General features: G+C 41.5%; 1 protein-coding gene across 8 annotated transcripts; it reads left to right on the top strand.

Annotated features, from left to right (window-relative positions):
- taf15 (TAF15 RNA polymerase II, TATA box binding protein (TBP)-associated factor) lies at window positions 1-11,376 on the top strand. 8 transcript variants are annotated; one of them, XM_067365576.1, is made up of 16 exons: window positions 1-112; window positions 559-592; window positions 834-876; window positions 954-1,026; window positions 1,102-1,210; window positions 1,719-1,852; window positions 5,032-5,176; window positions 6,486-6,520; window positions 7,068-7,100; window positions 7,247-7,356; window positions 7,818-7,947; window positions 8,033-8,143; window positions 8,298-8,373; window positions 8,455-8,543; window positions 8,669-8,807; window positions 10,884-11,376. In XM_067365576.1, exons 1-16 carry the CDS (start codon window positions 103-105, stop codon window positions 10,921-10,923), a joined length of 1,311 nt encoding a protein of 436 aa, XP_067221677.1. In that variant the 5' UTR covers window positions 1-102; the 3' UTR covers window positions 10,924-11,376. The 8 variants fall into 8 exon arrangements, with proteins under 8 accessions (XP_067221677.1, XP_067221678.1, XP_067221676.1 ...); XM_067365577.1 differs by having other exon boundaries at window positions 951-1,026; window positions 1,719-1,828; XM_067365575.1 differs by having other exon boundaries at window positions 951-1,026.
- The last annotated feature ends 9,799 nt before the right edge of the window (window positions 11,377-21,175 follow it).

The raw sequence follows: 21,175 nt of genomic DNA, 5'->3' as shown, positions 1-21,175 counted from the left end.
GTCAAAGTTCATAAGAGCTGCAGTGCGCGTTTCGCTCGTGCCGGGTTTTTAACTTCTTAATTTTGGAATAGGTGGTCCTTTCATTTTATTTCCTTCAAAAAGATGGCCTCAGGTAAAATGTATATGTATATAATCTAAAGTAGCACATACAACGTGGTAACGTTAACTGCTCTCTATTCGTTTGTTGTTCAATGTGAAACAAAAAAAAAGATGATTAACGCAGCACGCTTAGCATTAGCGGCTAAACTGTTGACGCGGGATTTGTCATGGTTTAAATGTAAAACCACACAGACGACAGAAAATATAAGGCTCTTTAAGCAAACCCTCTTATACTTAATTATACACAATGATCCGGCTGGTAGGTTAATGTGAATACTGGGGATTGGCGTTTAGCCACCGTGCTCATGGTGTGGCGTGGTGTGATTGTTAGCATAGCATTTTACTGATGATTATATACACCACTATGCAAGCGTTCAAATGGCGTTTGAAAGAAACCTGTTTAAAACATATTCGATGGCGCTTCATATATTCTGCCTAATTGTTTATTTCTGTTCGTAGATTCAGGCTACGGTCAGCCTGGCGCTCAACAAAGGTAACGTTAAGTGATATTTACCTTTACTGAATTATAGTGTGTATATTTATATATAAATTAATGTCAATGTCGTGATAATGCAGTTCCATCAGGGCACTATGGTTTTACAAACTTAATTTTTCGTAAGGTTAAATCATAGGCCCGTGAAGAGTAAAGCTGGTGCTATCAGATTCTCCCAATTCATTTCAGGATATGTAACTTTTTTTTTTTCTTTTTTTTTTCTATTTACTTTATTGTACAGCTACGGATCTTATGGTGGATCCCAAGGCTTTCAAAGTGGACAGGTAATTCTTATATGATTATCTGTTGTTAATATGCATCTTCATAGTGTTGTAGCTTAATGCTCGTTTTATTCCAGCAGGGATATGGTCAGGGGAATGGAAGTGGCTCTTACAGTGGACAGAGCTTCGGTGGTTATGGACAGTCTGGTGGTGGTATGTGATCTATAAAGTGACTTGAAATAATCCGTCTGTTAAAGATGGATGGGTAATTGGCTTGTTTTTCTAAAGGGGAGAGTTATGGCCAGTCTCAGGGATACTCCTCCGCTGGCTATGGTCAACAGCCGCCGCAGCCGGGCTTGGACAGCTATGGACAACAGGCTACTGAATCCTCGTCTGGGTAAGAGATCTGACTATTGCAGACACCCATCATATCTCATCTTTAAATCTTTATTGCTGATGACATGCGAGTATGTTGCATTTCAGAAAATTGCTTATCACGAACCTCTTTGGTTCTCGTGTTAAGCAGGCATGAATCTGTTTGGCACTTTATAGCAGTCTTTGCACTTCTAAAATGGTAATGTTTAAGGAGGAACAATATAGAAATATTGATTGGATTGGCTGAAACTGGATATTTAATTTTTCACCTATAAAAATTTGACTTAAAGCCAAGTTAGTGCTACATAAAAACATGTTTTATTTAAATGGGCTGAAAATGGATTTTGTAATACATTTGTTTAGATTTCTAGTACCAGACATTTATCTGGCATAGGGGTGATTCTGCTGCTTCGTCGCTGGTCCTGTGGACCTACCCGAACGGTCAACAAGGATCCTTGATGCACTGGAAAATCTGTATTTTTACCCACCCCAACTTTTTACCCATCTTTCTCTATTCTGTCTCAATGCAGTTATGGTGATAAGTCATATGGGCAGCAGCGATCTTACGGGCAGCAGGCTGGGGCAGGTGCTGGTGGAGGAGCATACGCGCAGTCCAGTGGCTCCTATGGGGGGTCTCAAGGTGGCTATGTGCGACGTAATGATGGTAATTTTGTAATGTGCAGCTTTGCATCTTACAAAGACTTTGATCGAAACTTGCTTACAAATAAGCATAATGTATAATAAATAATAAATAATAATAATAATAATAATAATACTAATAATAATAATAATAATAAAAATAATAAAAAAAAATAATAAAAAATCATCATCATCATATTGTCAGTGAGGTTAACCTGTCGTCATTTGTGTGTCCAGCATAATCTTGGAATACATTTGGAATACTGTTTTCTAAGTCAACACACTGCATATAGTAAGAACATTATAACATAGTCTCATGACCTCATTGTGTTGCGAGTGTCCAGGTGTATTTTAAGACCTGTAAATTGTTTGCTTTGTTCCGAAATGGACTTGATTTGTTACATTGTTGCATTTTCTTCTTGGTTCTTTGCTTTCACAAGGCAACATTTCAAAGTACCAAAATGTGTCAAACGAGTAAAACTGTCCTCTTATTGGTCCGTTCCCTCTGTCATCCTCTAAGATGGATTGCTCCGCAAGCTTATTGTGGCTTTATCTGTAGCTGTCGATACACGCAAACACTTATACGAATGTGGCCGTTATTCCCGTTCTGATAAATTATATATTTAATTATTTAAAATTATATATTGGTCAATGACTTGCATATTTTTGTGTCCAAGTGCATTATTTCCTTTTTAAAACAATTTGATCAATTCAGTTCTAGTATATTTAAATACATACTAGGTTTTGTTCTCTTAAAGGAAGTTCACCTGAAAATGATTCCATGATTTCTCAAATAAATGGTTGTATTAAAAATTTTAATAAAAATTTAATTATATATATATATATATATATATATATATATATATATATATATATATATATATATATATATATATATATATATATATATATATATATATATTAAAAAAAAAAAAATGACTGACACATGACAAATGCAGAAGCTTGAGTTTGTTGCACAGCCCTATTTGTTTGAACCATGAGAGGTGTCTTAAGTTTACACTACACCTTCATCCTATGTCACATCAGGGGTTACTCTTGGCATAAATCAAAGGCCTTTATTAACCCCCTTGAGCCATATGGATTACTTTTATGATGGATGGATGTGCTTTTTTTGGACTTCAAAATCTCATGCCCCTCCACTACCATTATCAAGCTTGGTAGAGCCAGGATATTTTTTAAAATTACTCTTGATTGTGTTCATCTGAAAGATGGTCATATTCATCTAGGATGGCTTGAGGGTGAGTAAATTATGGGATAATTTCCATTTTTGGGTGAACTATCCTTTTTAAACCCCCAAAATATCAGGTGGTGCAACTGTCTAAACAAATGAAATAACTAATGACTATATTTAAAATGGTGTTTTTATTCGTAAATTCGGTGTGCCAAAGTCATGTGAAATATTGAAATTTCAAAAGTTTCAAACCACTTGACGTAACGAAGCCTAGTTTACTGAAATCACGTGACTTTGGCAGTTTGATACATGGTCTGAACCACTGATTCGAAACAGATGATTTGTATAGCTTCATGAAGCAGTGTTTCAAAATTACCTATCACTAGATATTGTTGGATGGTCTTTTTTTTTTTTTTTTTTTTTGGCGCACAAAGTATTATCGCTTCATAACATTTAAGGTTGAACCACTGTAGTCACATGAACAGTTTACCTTTATGGGCATTTGACAGTGTTATCTTGCTGTCAATGGAGGCCTCACTGAGCCATTGGATTTTATCAAAAATATCTTAAAGGATTAGTCCACTTTTAAATAAACTTTTCCTGATAATTTACTCACCCCCATGTCATCCAAGATGTCCATGTCTGTCTTTCTTCAGTTGAAAAGAAATTAAAGTTTTTGATGAACCATTCCAGGATTTTTCCATATAGTGGACTTCAATGGGTACCAAACAGTTGATCAAAATTGTTCTACATGATCCCAGATGGTCCCTTATCTAGAGAAACGATCACTAATTTTCAAAAAAAAAAAAAAGTGTGCAATATGCTAGTTCAATAGTATATAACAATTAGTTTAAACTTTGACCTGTGGAGGGCAATAATACGCTTGGCAGTGTCTACACTGCTGGAATTCTAATAAAGAGAGCTAGTTCAAGATGTGCATTTATGGGTATTGTATAATTTTTTTTTTTTTTTTTTTTTTAAGAAAGTGAGTGGTTTCTCTAGATAAAACCATTATTTCTCATCTGGGATCGTGTAGAACAATTTGAAGCTGCACTGAAACCAATGGGCACCAAACAGTTGGTCAAAATTAAAGTCCACTATATGGAAGAAGAATCCTGGAATGTTTTCATCAACTTTATTTTTGACTGAAGAAAGAAAGACCTGGACATCTTGTATGACATGGGGGTGAGTAACTTATCAGGAAAAGTTTATTTAAAAGTGGACTAAACCTTTTAATTTGTGTTCCGAAGATGAACGTAGGTTTTACGGGTGTGGAATGACACGAGGGTGAGCAATTAATGAGACAATTTTTAAAGGTTCTCTAAGCGATCCTGAGGGGAGTAACTTCCTGTTGACGTTCGAAGTGGTGTCAAACAAAACAGGCTAGCTAGACCCTCCCTCAGCCGCCTCCTCTCCTCCCATCCGTGCTTCCTGAAACAGTCATGCGCATTTAAAATCATTCTTGTCGGTTATTGGCTGGAGCATGTTTATTATGATTCGTGGTCCAGGCTGCACCAGTTTTGTTTTTGTTGCTGTTTTTGGAGCTTGTGGCGACTACAGAGACCGTTTTTTTCTTTTTTCTTTTTTAAACCCCGTGTTCAGGGGACAAGCAGCTAGCGGATAATGTTTGCTGTATGTGACAAGTGTTTTGGCCTAAAATTGCGTGACATCGCTTAGAGGACCTTTAAGATAAAGAGGCACTCTTTGCTTTTCAACTGTGATAAGCTAACGTGCTCACTGACAGAATCGGACATTGCTGCTTTTTATATAGCACATTTCCTGTTATGAATTATGATACTGCTTGGTTTGTGATTGCTTTCTCGCCTCAACTGAACCGCCCCAGTGTTCGCTTTCAATCGGGCCTAGCCCACTTCTTCCAGGTGATCTCGGAACGACTGTTTTGGTGGGGATCTAAATAGAATTAATGGAGAAAATGCAACTGGTTCTGAAACAAGCTCCAAATGCGCCAGGTGTGAAAATGCTCTTAAACGCCTCACCCTCCCTCACCTCAGGTGAAACCCGCAGGTATGGCGATGATGGTGGCTCAGACAGGTCTGAGGGTTACCGGGGCAGAGGACGTGGGAGTTTTGATCGGGGTGGTTATGACCGCGGAGGCTATGACAGAGGTGGCCGAGGAGGCCCACCCTCCGGTATGGGGTAAGTTTGGCCACCCCAGAAGGTATTACAGCACTCTTGAGATTTTTTTTTTTTTTTTTTAAATTTTATTTTTTTTTAAATTTGGCTATGGATAACTAATTTTGGTGAAAATTGTTTGTTGTACTACAAAAGGTGGTTCGTCTGTACTTATCTGAAGTGGTTGTACTCTTAATTGACCCACCATCTTGTTTGTTTCTGTGAAGTGACACTCCACCTAATGGAATGTTTTCAACTTATTGCAGTTTTTGGATGCTAGTAAGTAGCTTATAGGCTACAGCAGCCAGGTTTCTCCATCTGTAGTACATATTTTTGCATTAAAAGGCATTGCATTCCCATACAGGACATGTTATAGTTCAAAACGCACGCAAAAAAAAAAAAAAAAAAAAAAAAAAAAACTTAAATGGCACATCTATGGATAATTTCCCTCAAGGTTTCATCTGCTCTAGAATTGGTGAGATCTTAAAAGTCGGACTTGTTAGACTGATCTGAGAAGCATGGCTAATTATGGTAAAATGTTATTTGTGTAGGAGAGACTCAAGCACAGCTCTTCCTCTTACACTTTCAAGTCCAAATTGATTGGTCGGTTTCCATTGAATTAAATGCTAATTCTGGAAAGAAAAAAAAAAAGGAAAAAACAGTCAGAAGTTACCCATTGTTATCCACAGAAGCTGATTGGATGATTGGGAACCTGGTCGAATTCCAATTAATTTAATGCTCATTTCTTCTGGTCTCCATTGTTCCAATCCCCTTTGGGAGAGTGTTCACATTGGAAGGTTCAGCTACAAGGAACAATTCTCAGTCACTCCACATGAATCGGTGTCTGTAAAGTGTTGTTTCTTTTTGTGTTAACTGGTCTACATTTTATACTACAGGTATCAAAGTGAGTGAAATTAAAGTTGGACCACAGCCATTGGAGCTCATAAGCACTCATAATGGAAGACAATGTGTGCTCGTCTACACGAGTGCCACAACAGTTAGACGCTCAAATCTAGATTAAAATTTAAAGAGAGAGCAGGGAGGTTGTCCTCCGTGCTCTGCTCTGGTTTTAGTTACATCACCGTCTCAATTCAGAGAGCGCATCAAATCTTGAAGTTAATCCACAAACATTCTAATTTGGAAAGAGGCTTGCCTTTCGGTTTCAATTTTTGAAATGTTTCATGTACATTTGGCCCATCCTTAACCCTTTATCTGTCAATGGGAGCCGTTTCCTCAGTAGTAAACCATGGCATGAATACTGATAAAGTGGGAGCCTTGCGCTCCCAGGTTTCAACAAAGGAAAGCCATCATATCTTCAATTTTTCCTCTGCAGTGGTGGTGACCGTGGTGGCTACAAAAATTACGGTGGTAAGTGATGAGCATCAGAACTGTCTCAGTGGGGGAAAGGAGATAAGAAATACAGAAAGATTAGCTGGCAAATGAACTCTTGCGCCACCTTTTTATGTCAACCCAAAGGAACATCACCTTACTGTCTTTATTGCTGTCCTCTCTGGTAATGCTCTTGTGGGCTAAAGTCTAACAACTACCCAGCTTTTTACTCTTGTAAAATGGTATTTTTGCATGAGGAAATTGAATTAAATGCCAGTGTTCTGGATGCCACCTGCACATGGTGAAGAAGAAACATGATTTAGATGAATACATGGATTTATTTTTTGCTAGACTCACAGAAATTTGTCCTGGTGTACAAAGGTGTTGGAGAAGGTGCAGCAATTTTGGACACACTGGTGCATAGCTTAAACTGTCATTGTAAAGGTCAAACCTACATAGCAAAGCAGTTTGGTTTTATTTTTTTTTATTCATAGACTTTGTATTGAAATAAGGACTCATGACTTCATGACATTGTTTCTCAAGTTCTCAAAGTTGTGTTTCCCTTTCGTGTCTTGTTGTTTTTCAGGACCCAGAGACTATGGTCAAAAGGATGATGGAGGTAAGTGCGAATGTCTCTCTCACGAAAGCATTTCAGCTTAAGTTCAGACGTGGGGGAACATCAGAGAGAGGGAATGTAGTGGTTGCCATGGTGGTATATTGTAATGGTGTCATGACTCGAATATGAACACATTTTCCCTATTACAGATGGCGATCAGGATAACTCGGACAATAATACCATCTTTGTCCAAGGTCTTGGGGAAGATGTCACCACTCAGGAAGTGGGTGACTACTTCAAACAAATAGGAATCATAAAGGCAAGTTTTTTTTTTTTTTTTTTTTTTTTAATGTATGTATATGTGTGTATATACATGTATGTTTTATTTAACTGCCCAGGGACTACGGGTGGAAAATGGCAAGTTGCTAAAACCTGGTGCATAAATTCAATATTTAAAGGCATTAACTGTAATCTTACGCTTAAAATAACTTAAAGGATTGAATTCATCACAACTGTTTAATGAAGCACACAAATGTTTGACAAAGCCCTAAAACTGTCAATAAATCAGCATAGCCGCAATCAACTGCAATCTTTCAGACAATTGATCGTCAGCCAAATTTCATAATGGTGACAGGCATATTATACAGTGAATTACACTTTTGACTGTATTACAAGTTTCATCTGTTTTCTACATCATGGAAATCATAGAGCCATAGTCATGAACTAAGAATCCAGATTTATAGTTAAGTTGCTTGGTCTACTCTAAAATTTCTTTAACAGGTCAATAAGAAGACTGGCCTACCTATGATTAATTTGTATACTGATAAGGCCACTGGACGATTGAAGGGTGAAGCCACAGTCTCCTTTGATGATCCACCCTCAGCCAAAGCTGCCATTGATTGGTTTGATGGTAAAAGAGACATCTCTGACTTTAATAGCCCCTATATATATATATATTTCTTTTATAAATGCCGTTTTGTTTTCCTGGAATATAGGAAAAGAGTTTAATGGAAGACCCATCAAGGTGTCATTTGCTACCAGAAGGGCGGAGTTCACCCAGAGAGGTGGAGGAGGAGGAGGAGGTGGCGGCCGAGGGCGCAGCGGTGGTATGTTTTAAACCTGACTTTTCCTTTGTTGCTTTGCCTGTTTAATAAAACCAGTTCTATATATATATATATATTTTTTTTTTTTTTTTTTTTGTCCTGTTTGGATTTGAAATGAGGGTTATGCAAGTTATTTTATGCTGCTTTGTACTCAAAGGTTTTCGAGGCAGAGGTGGCTTTGGTGGGGGTCCCTCGTTTGATGTCAGGGGAGGAGACTGGCCTTGTCCTAACAGGTTTGGACCATGTAGTAATTTTTGCATTTGTTTGAGAGGAATATGTAGTCATTGTATTCATTTATGAACCTCTCCTTGCAGCTCTTGTGGAAACATGAACTTTGCCAGAAGATATGAATGCAACAAGTGTGGAACGCCAAAACCAGAAGGTGGTGATAGTTATGGAGGAGGTAAGTTTAATGAAACGTTTGACCAATAGAGGATGCCGTTACTCTACTCTTCTGAAATGGCTAGTGAATGCCAAGCAGAAATGATCCACAATACTTGAATTCATGCTGCTACCCACTTTTCCTAGACCGTGGTGGTCGAGGCGGGTACGGAGGTGACCGTGGTGACCGCGGTGGCTTCAGAGGTGGAAGAGGCGGTGGCGGTTTCCGGGGTGGAGACCGTGGAGGCTATGGTGGTGGAGGTGGTGGATACAAAATGGGTGGAAGGTAATGAAAACCCCTCAACTTTACAGTTCTAATTGTCTCACAATTCTAGGGATGCACCGATAACTGATAATTCTTATTTTAGAGCCGATAACCAATATATTCTGATAAATCCAAATTTTGATCTACTTTGAGAGCCTAATTACATAAACAAAAGGCTCACCTAGGGCAGTCATGATTCCTCGATTCAAGTAGTAGGTTTTTTTTTTTTTAAATCCTCTATTGCAATTTGCTTGTCGAGTAACCAGCAAAATCCCAGAAGTTATGCGTTCCACAGATGAGAATCCACAAACCACGTTATTAGACTGTTTTCTAAAGCTGTGTGATGTGTATAAACGATTTAAAATGATAATATAGCATAGTGCTATTGTGAAATCGCAAAGGCTGCCATTCCATTAAATACACTGCCCAGCCAACAAAAAAGTCGCGGTTTAGATTTTAATAGGCAAATACTTAATCTATGAATGGATCATTATTACAGTGATTGTTTCTGGCATGTTATGTTTCAACATTTCTTTTAACCCTTAAAGATGGAGTGTATAGCGTTTCATTTCTTAAACAACCGTGTAGGAAGACACAACATGGCTATGTTCCAGGATGACAATGTCAAGATTCACCAGGGTTAAAAATGTGAAGGAATGGTTCAGAGCGCATGAAGAATCATTCTCAGACATTAATTGGCACCTCTGAGTCCAGACCTTAAATTCATTGAAAGTCTTTGGGATGTGCAGGAGTAGACTTTAGAGTGCTCACCTCTTGCATTGTCAAAACAAGATCTTGACCAAAAATGTATGCACCTCTTGATGGAAATAACATCACAACATTTATTTCCATCGAGAGGTTAATCATTTTTTGGTCAAGATCTTGTATTGACAGTGCAAGAGGTGAGCACTCTAAAGTCGTCAACACATCCCTAAAAACTTACACTGAGGTTAAGGTCAGAGCCAATTCATGTGTGAAAATGATGCTTCATGCTCCCCAACAATCTTCACAATTTGAGCCTGATGAATCTTGACATTGTCATCCTGGAGTATGGCCATGATGCATCTTAATACATGGTGTTTTAAGAAATGAAAAGCTACACACTCCATCTTTAAGAATTTAAAAGAACCATTGGCAAACACATAACATGCTAGAAAAATAAGTCTATGGATGGATCGTTACAGTGATTAAGTATTTGCTTATTAAAATCCAAACAGCCACACCTATCACTAGGCTGTTTGTGCCCTCTGCAAGCATTTGCTATAATGCATAATGTACATGATGCATTTTCACATAATGCATTTTTATTACCAAAAAACTTATTTTGCTTGACTAATTGTCAAAATAATCAATTTACTCAAATGCATGCAATACAGTAGCCTAATTTTTTACCAGGTGTAAGATTCCTCAACTACAAATTCACAAAATTATGAGAACAAGACCATAAGAATGTTATGTAGCCTATATGAAAGATTTGTGCTGCACATGTTGCACTTTAACTGTATTTTCCTCTTCGAAGTGATTCCAATTAGGGCTGGGCGATATGTCGAATGCTTTTGTCACGCACATTTCGTCAGTAAAGCCGGTTCCCTGATTACCGCTAAATCGCCATCACCTGCTTTCAAATGGAGCGCCATTTAATAGACAGAGCCATAGTTAACTGACAAGCCACTCAATATCGCGTTCAATATCGATATGAATCGCCGTCGATATTGAACGTGATATTGCGTGGCTTGTCAGTGAACTACGGCTCTATTAAATTGCGCTCCGTTTGAAAGCAGGTGATGGCGATTTAGCGGCAATCAGGGAACCGGCTTTACTGACGAAATGCGCGTGATAAAAGCATTCAATATATCGCTCAGCCCTAATTCCAATCATATCAAGCAATTCAAAACCATCATGGCGAACAGTGTGTGTCTGAAGGAAGCTGAAGAAAAATAATCCATTTGTCAGCTTTGATATCGGCCTAATTCTTATTGGATTGTTAATATTAAAAATGAGCATTTATTGGCTAATGCCGATATGGTGGCTGATATATCGTGCATTCCTACATGAATCTTGTTTGACATTTGTGTAATGTTTGCCTCCATCCTAAAGGGGAGACCACAGAGAGGAGAGACGAGGCCGGCCATACTGAAGACTTTGTGGATGCCATTCCAGACCGCTGTTTATTGTGGGGTGGGGGTTGAGAGGGTTTGGGGAGAGGTTTGTGTCTGCATACCTTTCTGTTGCATGAGCGTCCTGCATATACTGTTTGAAATGAGCAGTTTTTCCCATAAATGTTAAATCTACTGTGAGGGGCTGAGTGAAGGGAAGGGGATGAATTTGATCAATGAGCCGCCAATTTGTAAACCTTCAGTCCTCTATGGAAATGGCAAAACTGGCCACAGATCAGCTTTAAAGGATAATTTTGCTCTAGGTGAAGGGGGTGGGGCCAAATGTTATTTTTGTTACTTTTTAATTTCCTGAATTGTTGAATCCGGCATTTAGTGTGTGATAGATTTGTGAAATGCTTATTGTTTTGTAAAAATCAATCAACACAAACTGTTTTACTTGTTTCTTTTTTTTCTTTTTGCAAAAAACTATTAAACACCCTTTTGATCTTAATGACTTTTTTGTTGTTCATTTTTTTATAATATATATATATATATATATATATATATATATATATATATATATATATATATATATATATATATATATTATATAAATATATAAATATACTAACAATGAGCTGCAAGAGAACTAAAAGCAGTGGCTTAAAAGGACTTGTGAAATCAGAATGGTATAAAAAAAATATTGTATACAGTCATTACTGTAAGTCATTATATATTTAAGCAGACCTGTCGCTGCTTTGTTGAATTGGAGCCCGTGAACCCTACTGAGTGCACCTTTGAATCGTTGTCATTTAAAAATGAGTGAAAACTTAACCCTTATTCTCCTAAGAAATTCCCACGGCATTCGTCGGCTCACCTGTTGTGCCCCTCATGATGATGGTTCAATACTATATAAATTGAAGATAGCAGCTTGTTAATCAAATACAGTTCTCAGTTTAAAGTTGGCATGAAATCAATTTTCTTGGTGCTTATTGGTTATTTTTGTAAATGGGCATGTTCTGATGCTAAAACATTAGCATAAGATGTTTCAATGAGTTTCTTGGGCAATGTTTTATTTAATGTTTTGCTTTAACAGTCCGCTGATAAAGTTTTAATTTCACTTTTCAAAAAGTAAGCTGTATAAATCATAAAGGTACAATATGTAGTCATTTTGGCCGCTAGAGGTTGCTAGAAGCCTATTCAAAACAAATGCGTAGTTTGATGATGCCAAGTTTTAGAGCGGAATCTTGGGAGATGATGGCTGCGTCCAAAAACCTCGGTAGCCGTCTTACTGCCTCGCTGTCTTATAAGAGAATGTCTTGTACGGCAGCGTTTGTGCTTGAAGGCACCTCAGGAAACTGATTTTGGAGAGTCTTCTGAGGCAGCGTAACAGTTTAATGATCTACAGCAGTGGTTCCCAAACTTTTTAGCTTGGAGTACCCCCTGAAGGGGTTACCATCCTTCTGCGTACCCCCTCTCTTCCACTTAGACTGCAGTCACACCTTTTCCATTAAGGGACAATATTTGCCCCCTAAATTGATTATCCAGTGCATATTTTTAATAACTTTATAAAATAAATGTTAAGTAAAACTGTTCAATAGAGAAATATGCAATGATGGTAAAACCAACAAAAACGTTTAAATATTGAACTATAATTGCCAGTAGGTGGCAGCAAGGCACTGTTTTTATGAGTCATCGAGTCATTCATTCTGTAACGAAGCAAGTGGCTGTGAATGAATCATTGAATCATTCACAATTCGTTCAAAGCCACAGAATTGTTCGCAAAACACAGACTTGTTGTAGTTCTGCTGTGGTTTTCGTCAGAACTATTATTTCATTGCAAAATAGAGTAAATACTGACAGTACTGTGTTTAAAATATACCTTTTGTTTTTGACCTGTTGTATATTAATGTCACACTTGCAGTCATGTAGATATTTGGGAACAATTTCATTCTTGCTCGTTATCATCATTAAAGGTGCTAAAGATGATGTTTTGTTTTATACATTTTTGCAATATTACTTGAATCTGTCTTTACTAACTGATAAAAGACTATTTATTAGGTGCACTGAAAGTAATAATATTAATATACATCATCTGCGCACGAGGTACGGCCTTAAAAACATCAGCCAATCGTTTACGCGATCATTGCATAAACGATTGGCCCTCTGGCTTGTCAATCACTGCCGTGACGTTCCTTGTGAGAGACATGCGCGGATTGGCCCTCTGGCTTGTCAATCACTGCCGTGACGTTCCTTGTGAGAGACATGCGCGGATTGGCCCTCTGGCTTGTCAATCACTGCCGTGACATTCCTTGTGAGAGACGTGTGCGGATTGGCTCTCTGGCTTGTCAATCACTGCCGTGATGTTCCTTGTGAGCAGTGGCGGCTGGTGCAAAAAAATTTTGGTGGGGCGCAATTTATTTATTTTAAGAAATGCTGGAATGAATAGGCTAATTGTTAAAAAATCATTTAACAAGTGATATAATAATGTATCATTACTGCTTAATGGAAAATTCAGTATTTAAAGCATGCCATAGGGCTGGGATCTAAAAAGAATATATCTGTATTTAATTAAAAATATATATATTTCACATTCTGCCCAATATTGTCCTAGAAACAATGTCCATATTGAAGGCTATAAAAAACAAACATGAATGTAACTGTGTAGTATATGCTATATCATGTGCAAAAAAAAGGGGTCAAATCGCATTATGCCTAGGCTACATTCTAAAATTGTAACTTTACAATCTAAAAACAGAATGTTTTTAAAGCAGAAGTTAAATACACTAAACTAAAAATTAAAATAAATAAAAACAAAAGAACAGACTAATTATTATTATTTTGATTACCCTCTTAACAGTCACTTTACAAAGTTACTGCTATCATACAAATACACTTAGTTGTATTTTCAAAATTCTACATATGGTATAATTATGTTTGCCAACAAAAACAAATTTTCAACAACAAATATTTTTAGCTAAATGTATTTGACTCAGATTGAACTCCGTCTGTTTGGCACGCATGCTCGTGGCGGCGCTCGTTCACGGAAGTTTGTGCTTGCTGAAGGCTCGTCCACGCCAGTGTAGCGTAACTCTGTGGTTGAATGTGATTGAAAAATCCGTCCCTTTCTCACTTTGGTGGTGCGTCGCCCTATTGCCCTAATGAAGAAACCGCCCCTGCTTGTGAGAGACGACACAACACTATGACAACACAGCAAATGCCGGTGGTAAACACTCGTGTTCCAATACTCGTGCTCGAGTTTTGGGAGGTGTTCCTTTGAAATTAGCTGTGAAGGAGGGGGGCTGTTCTTACGCATGCACTCATTTCAAAAACTCAGTAACAGAGAGGATTTTTTCGTCGACTGAGAATCCAAAGACTATCACCTTTAAATACAAGAACTCACACAAGGTATGTTTTTGTATCTGAGAAATTTTGAGCTAAATTGAAATGAATCCACTATCTCAGTTAAATCCCTACTTTTACAAAGGTGCATTGTCGAGAACGACAGTAATTTAGCGCGATTTAAGGCAGCAGACTCTGCACACAATCTATGCACGCTTGTGTGGATACAGTCATTTTTGACTGCAAATGATGAGGTAATTTGATTAAATGTACTGGATTTACGGCATTTGGGAAGTTAGAAACACATGCTCGGTTTTAATATTACTTTAAAGTAAAATTAAATCAACTACTCAGCATTCGACTGAAGCGACGACACTGAAGCCGCAGCCTCGTGGCACGGCATGTAACGCAGTACTCGTTCCGTATCTCAGGGAACCGAGGTTACGTTAGTAACCGAGTATGTTCCCTTTTGATACTTCACTTGTACTGCGTATGGGGAACGAATTCAACCGTGCCATGCCACGGCAGGGAACGTCTGGACTTGTCTTGGGCACCGTGAGGGAACCAGAGGACAAGTGAGAAGGCCGGAGCCGTCGAACCCTCGTTACACTACAAAAAGGGAGTTAACTCCCAGAGTGGCATGAAGCGGAGCTCGATAGAGGCCGCTGGATCATACCGAGAGGACCCGAGCTTGTAAGGTCGGGACGTCCAAATGATAAAATCTGACAAAAGTGGACGGCGAGGACCAGCCGGCCGCCTCACAGATGTCTTTAATTGAAACTCCACTAGACCAGGCCCAAGAGGAAGCCATTCCTCTAGTAGAGTGAGCTCTAACTCCTATGGGGCAGTCGAGGCCCATAGAGGAGTAACAAAGAGCAATAGCGTCGACTATCCAACACGAAAGACGTTGCTTTGAGACCGAAGACCCCTTGGTGCGGCCACCAAAGCAGATAAAGAGCTGATCAGATTGCCGAAATTGCTGATTCAGATTGCCGCTGTGATCGGTCAACGTAGGTCCTTATTGCCCTGACAGGGCAGAGTAGTTCCAGCTCTCGCTCGTCCGTCGAGGGAGGAAGCGCTGAGAGGGAAATAACCTGTGCTCTGAATGGAGTCGAGAGCACCTTAGGAACGTAGCCATGCCTAGGTTTCAAAACGACTTTGGAGTCGTTGGGCCCGAACTCAAGGCATGCAGGGCTCATGGAGAGGGCCTGCAAGTCACCAACTCGCTTAACCGATGCTAGTGCAAGCAGCAGAGCGATTTTGAGCGTCAGGGGCCTGAGGTCAGCTGAACGCAGTGGCTCAAAGGGAGGCCCTTTAAGAGCTCTGAGGACCAAAGAGAGGTCCCAGGTGGGAACAGTGAGAGGACGAGGAGGATTTAATCGCCTAGAACCTCTCAAGAAACACACCACGAGGTTGTTTCGTCCCACTGACTGGCCAGCAATAGGAGCGTGAAACGCTGCAATGGCTGCTACGTAAACTTTGAGCGTTGAAGGGGTGCGACCCAGATCCAAACGCTCCTGGAGAAAAGACAGTATCGGAGATACGTCACACTCCACTGGGTCTATGTTGCGTGTAGAACACCAGTCAACAAAGACCGACCATTTCTGGGCATAGAGGCGTCTCGTGGACGGAGCTCTCGCCTGAGAAATGGTATTCAGCACGTCCCCAGGGAGGTTAGCAGGCTCCCGTCGAGGGACCAGAGGTGCAGAGCCCAGAGTTCTGGCTGGTCCTGTTCGCGTGAGAGAGGAGGTCCCGGAGCTTTTGTGGAAAGTCTGAACAGCTCTGAGGACCAAACTTGGCTCCTCCAGAGCGGGGCCACCAGGAGGACTCTGTGCTTGTCTTCCCTGATTCGTCTGATGACCTGTGGGATCAGAGCGATCGGGGGAAAAGCGTAAAGGAGGGTGCTGGGCCAGACATGGGCCAGCGCATCTTCCTCCTTCGAGAAATAAATTGGGCAGTGAAAGTTGCCTTCTGAAGCGAAGAGGTCTACCTCTGCCTTCCCGAAGAACTCCCAGATCATGAGAACCGTCTGGGGGTGGAGCATCCACTCGTCTGAGGGGACATTGCTCCGAGATAGCATGTCTGCTCCCAAGTTTGTTCTCCCGGGTATGTGAGTCGCCCTGAGCGACTGAAACCTCGGTGATGCCCATTCCAGAAGACGCTTCGCCAGAGCGCATAAGCGGCTGGACGAAAGACCGCCCTGGTGATTTATGTATGACACCACTGTCATGCTGTCCGACTGGACTAAGACGTGGCGCCCTGTCAGGTGTGCCAAACAGGCCTGATTGACCCTGAGACGCAGGCGGCCGTGCCGCCAGGCGCGAGGAGGGACCCGGAACTTCAACCAGTACTGCAGAGGCCGCATCCGAAGAAGGCCGAGCTGCAGAACCGGGGAGGCGGAAGCCATCAGCCCTAGCATCGTCTGGAAAAACTTCAGAGGGAAATAGGCTCTGTTCCTGACCGATGCCGCAAGCTGCTGAATGGCCAGAATGCGCTCTGGAGAGACTACAGCCGTCATACGGACTGAGTCGAAAACTGCACCCAGGAACGTTATACGCTGGCTGGGGAGCAGTGAGCTCTTGGCAAAGTTGACCCTGAGACCCAGGCACTCCAAGTGGCTGAGTAACACGGATCTGTGATGCTCCAGCTCGGCCCGTGACTGGGCTAGGATGAGCCAGTCGTCGAGGTAATTGAGAACCCGGATTCCCATCTGTCTCAGTGGGGAAAGCGCCGCGTTCATGCACTTGGTAAAAGTGCGAGGAGCTAGGGACAGTCCGAATGGAAGGACCGTATACTGGTAAGCCACACCCTCGAACGCGAATCTCAAGAATCGCCTGTGATGGGGGGCTATCTGGATGTGAAAGTATGCATCTTTCAGGTCCAGCGAGCAGAACCAGTCCCCGGGGCAAACCTGCGCGAGGATCTGCTTCAGCGTTAGCATCTTGAACTTCCGTGTCATGAGGGATAGGTTCAAGAGCCTGAGATCTAAGATGGGTCTGAGACCGCCATTTTTTTTGGGAACTAGAAAATAACGGCTGTAGAACCCCGAATTGCTGTCTGAGGGGGGGACTATTTCTATAGCTCCTTTCCTCAGAAGAGACGTGACTTCGGCTCGGAGGACATGAATGTCGTCTGTGTTGACTGAAGTCTGAAGCACCCCGCTGAATTGCGGGGGCCTTCGGGCGAACTGAAGCGAGTAGCCTCGACTTATGGTTCCCAGAACCCAGCTTGACACTCCGGGGATGGCCCGCCAGGCCTCGGCCCGCGTGACAAGGGGCTGAATGGTATCGGGTGACGGGCCGCCAATCGGGGGCCCGTGCACCAGAGAGAGAGGAAGAGGAACTTCGCTCTTTCTTAGAGAAGGTAGAATATTCATAGTGTTCGCCATAAGAATGGCGTTTTGCATGGACGCAGCACTGGGCCCAGTTAGCACAACACTGAACATATCTCCCACGCCCGGAGCTGAACGAGGCGGAGGGGGGGTGAAACGAAAGAGCTTTTGGGGTGGTCCGGCCGTGGCGAGACTTTGCCCCATCCTCTTCCTTCCTGAAACATCAGGAGGGCTTAGGAGGCGTTGGGTCCAGCGTAATCTTAGGCAGGGGTCCCTGACGTTGCCTCGGGAAGGAGGAGCGCTTACGATGGCGCTGTTCCTTGGGTGGTGCTGCCTAAGAGGTAGAGGGGGCAGGTTTGTTCTGCTGAGCCGGCGCAGACTTGGGGCGGCTGGAAGCAGACGTGGAGCTAGAGCGTTTAGGCAGGAAGTGTCACATAGCCTGAGATGACTTTGTGCTGCAGTAAAACGCTCCGTAAGGCCCTCTACTGCTGGCCCGAAGAGACCAGAAGGAGAGACCGGGGCATCCAAAAAGGCCATCTTGTCCATCTCCTTAATCTCGGTCAGGATGAGCCACAAATGCCGTAACCCTTCTCTTCAGAGCCATCCACAGAGGTGAGAGCTGAATAATGCGTAGTACATAGGCGGGCAGAATACGGGGCGCGCCACGACTTCGTCAGCTCGTTGTAAACCTCTGGGAAAAACGGTGCGGCGCGTTGACGAGGGGCCTGGCGGAGCCCATTCGAGGTCCAAAACCTCTACTGCTTTCGAGAGGATGCGGAAGAGCTCGGCATCCATACCCGGCTTGCAGTCAATGGGCTCTGGCGAGGGAAGGCGGGCAGGGTCAGAATCACTGGCCCAACCTTCGGTTTCAGAGGCCGCGAGAGACATGAAGTCATCCAGCGGCTCGTCCTCAGAACCGCCTAAAGAGATTAGGTCACTCGCATCTGCCGAGGGACGCAGCTCAGGGCGGGAGAACAGGACGGGGGACTGCTCTCTCGGGGCCTGCTGTCTCTTCCTAGCCGGCTCGCGCACTGAAGAAGGAAGCGATCCGCGAGCGCAGAGAGGCAGACTCATGTTCTCACAGTGAGAGCACGAGGTCCCGGCGAGCGGGGCCTCTGCATGGGGTCTGCCCAGGCAGCCGACGCACTCACCGTGTCCGTCGTCGTCATGCAGAGGGGCTCTGCATGTGCCACGAGTGGTGCGGCATTTGTAACAACGGCGCCGCCATGAAAACGGCATTTGAGGGGCTCTTTTAGAGCGGCAAGAGCCGCTAGAGCGGTGAAACCGCTGTTGGAAGCTCTTTTAGAGCGGAAATAAACCGCGGGAAAATTGCTCTTTTAGGCACGCCGCATGGCGGCAGGAGACGGGTAGGCAGGCGGCCGGCTCGAGACGGCGCTCGAGGTGGCAGTCGACGAGGGCGCCGGCGCTTCTTCCTCGGCGAGCTCAGCAGTCCGCTGCGGGAGCCTCTTCGACGGCGGCAAGAGCTTCTTTCCAGGCGAGCTTCTTCCAGGCGTCGAAGGCTTCAGCCGGAGATCAGCGAGGAGCGATGTGAAGTCGTCGCTGAAGGAGAGAGAACTGAATTCCTATGGCGAAATGCCCGCTTATATAGCCCTAAACCCCGCCCATTTCGGCAGGAATATTCGCGCGCTCTGTCGCCATAGGTCGCGCAGCTATGCCGCGCCGTCATTGGTTCACTCATAGACAAGTTGTTGAACCAATGACGGCGCGGCATAGCTGCGCGACCTATGGCGGATGCAGTTACACTGCGTTATTGAAAAAGGCTTCAGTAACGGGGAAAAAGGAGACCTTTCCCCATACGCAGTACGAGTGAAGTATCGAAAGGGAACTGAGGGTAACGCGGGTATGACGCAATTGACAGCCGACTCCTCACACGTCCCGGAGCCTTGGTGAAAATTGCAATTTTCTCTCGATTTACTAATAGTTGGAAACATTGGCATATTGTAAGTACTCAAGTGAACAAAATATATAACACTGGCCCAGTGGTTTTTAGATATTTTACTACAAAAATATTACATATTGTACCTTTTAAAGAATTTTTGAATGCAATTTAAGATCGTTAAAACCTCCGCAGTCGGTATTTATTTAACTTATATTTGGGGTCAGAACGTCATTTGACAATTTGGTAGGCTTATTGGTTAGCAAGGCAACAGCCTTTTGATATTTTATTTATTTTGACTAAAGGACTATTAGGCTATATTACGTATAAATGTACATAAATTGTTATTTGCATTAATCTAAATAAAATATTAACAAAATAAGTGTAAATTCCATCATTTGGTGAAAATCTGTGTCAGCAAAGTATCTTCACACATCTTAAATTTTTTAACCAAACTAATTTATTCTTGTTTTCATAAAGACAACAGACGACAAAAACAAAAGACAGGGTAGAAAACCATGTGCTGGTCACAAAGGAAGTTGTGCCCTCTACTGGCTGAAATACTACATGTTCTAAACATCACTAGCCTATTCTCTTAAAGAGACAATGTTAAATACCAAACACATTGTCCAGAAACGTTACATTGAAAACAAAAATTATAAAATAAGCAAACTATTATTAAACAAAACATGCTCAAATACAAATAACATTATGGCCTATACAAGAAGATTAACAAAAATATTTTATTTCTCTTGTCATTCTTATTTTTACATTTGACAAATTCATTCCAAACAAAACATTTTCCCAAAGTCAAGAAAAATAATACATTGGGGAAATCTGTTCAACAGTAAATTAGATGGCAATGGTGGAATAAATGCACTACACTGTGTTCCAAATTATGTAAGTGACATATCAGTGGGATTTCAGTACAATAAACATTCAGATTTTAGTTTTTTCAAAGAAAGTGTTTGTTTTATTTCTTCATACCTTTTTAGATAACTGGTATCAGTCTCAGACAGGCTTGTTAAATAGTTTGGCAGGTCTTCTGAGGTAAATGGAAACCCTTCTTAAAGAGGTTGTTCCACACAGTTCTATTGGCAGGAAGAAAGATCTTTCTGAAGATGAAAAGCATGAAATGGTGCAATGTTGTGCAAAAGGCATGAAAACAACTATTGTGTGAAAACCGAATGGAGATTATCGAACTATCATAGGATTTGTGAGTAATTTAGAGCACACGAGAGAACTCGTCAAACAAAGGCTTAAGTAAAGTTTGACACAAACAAACAACCAAATTTTCCTTAATAAGGCTTTACCTGGCAAACTACTCAACAAACCTGTTTGAGATTAATACCAGTTATCTAAAAAGATATGGAGAAATAAAACAAAGCACTTTCTTTGAAAAACTAAATTCAACGAGTTTAATTGAAATACGGAGGGTTATCTACATTATACTTTGATGAACATTCCAAAATTTGTAATTAACCAGATAAATAAAAATAGGCTAGGCTATATATACTGAATAAAAAGAACGCTTTGTAATTAATTTAACCAATGTGGGCTAAATGTAGACTGGTTTTGAAATATCCAATACTATATTTATATTAAGTGGTTACTGTATTCGCTAGATAAATTATTGTATTACATCCCCACTATTATAATAATAATAAAAAAAACACTAACAAAAAGCAAATATATATATCGCGCGCTCTGGAGGCGGAACGTA

The sequence above is a fragment of the Chanodichthys erythropterus genome, chromosome 17 (assembly GCF_024489055.1).
Source record: "Chanodichthys erythropterus isolate Z2021 chromosome 17, ASM2448905v1, whole genome shotgun sequence".
Taxonomy (NCBI): domain Eukaryota; kingdom Metazoa; phylum Chordata; class Actinopteri; order Cypriniformes; family Xenocyprididae; genus Chanodichthys; species Chanodichthys erythropterus.
Note: the sequence above shows the minus strand (reverse complement) of the source record. Positions and strands in the feature narration are given on the sequence as shown.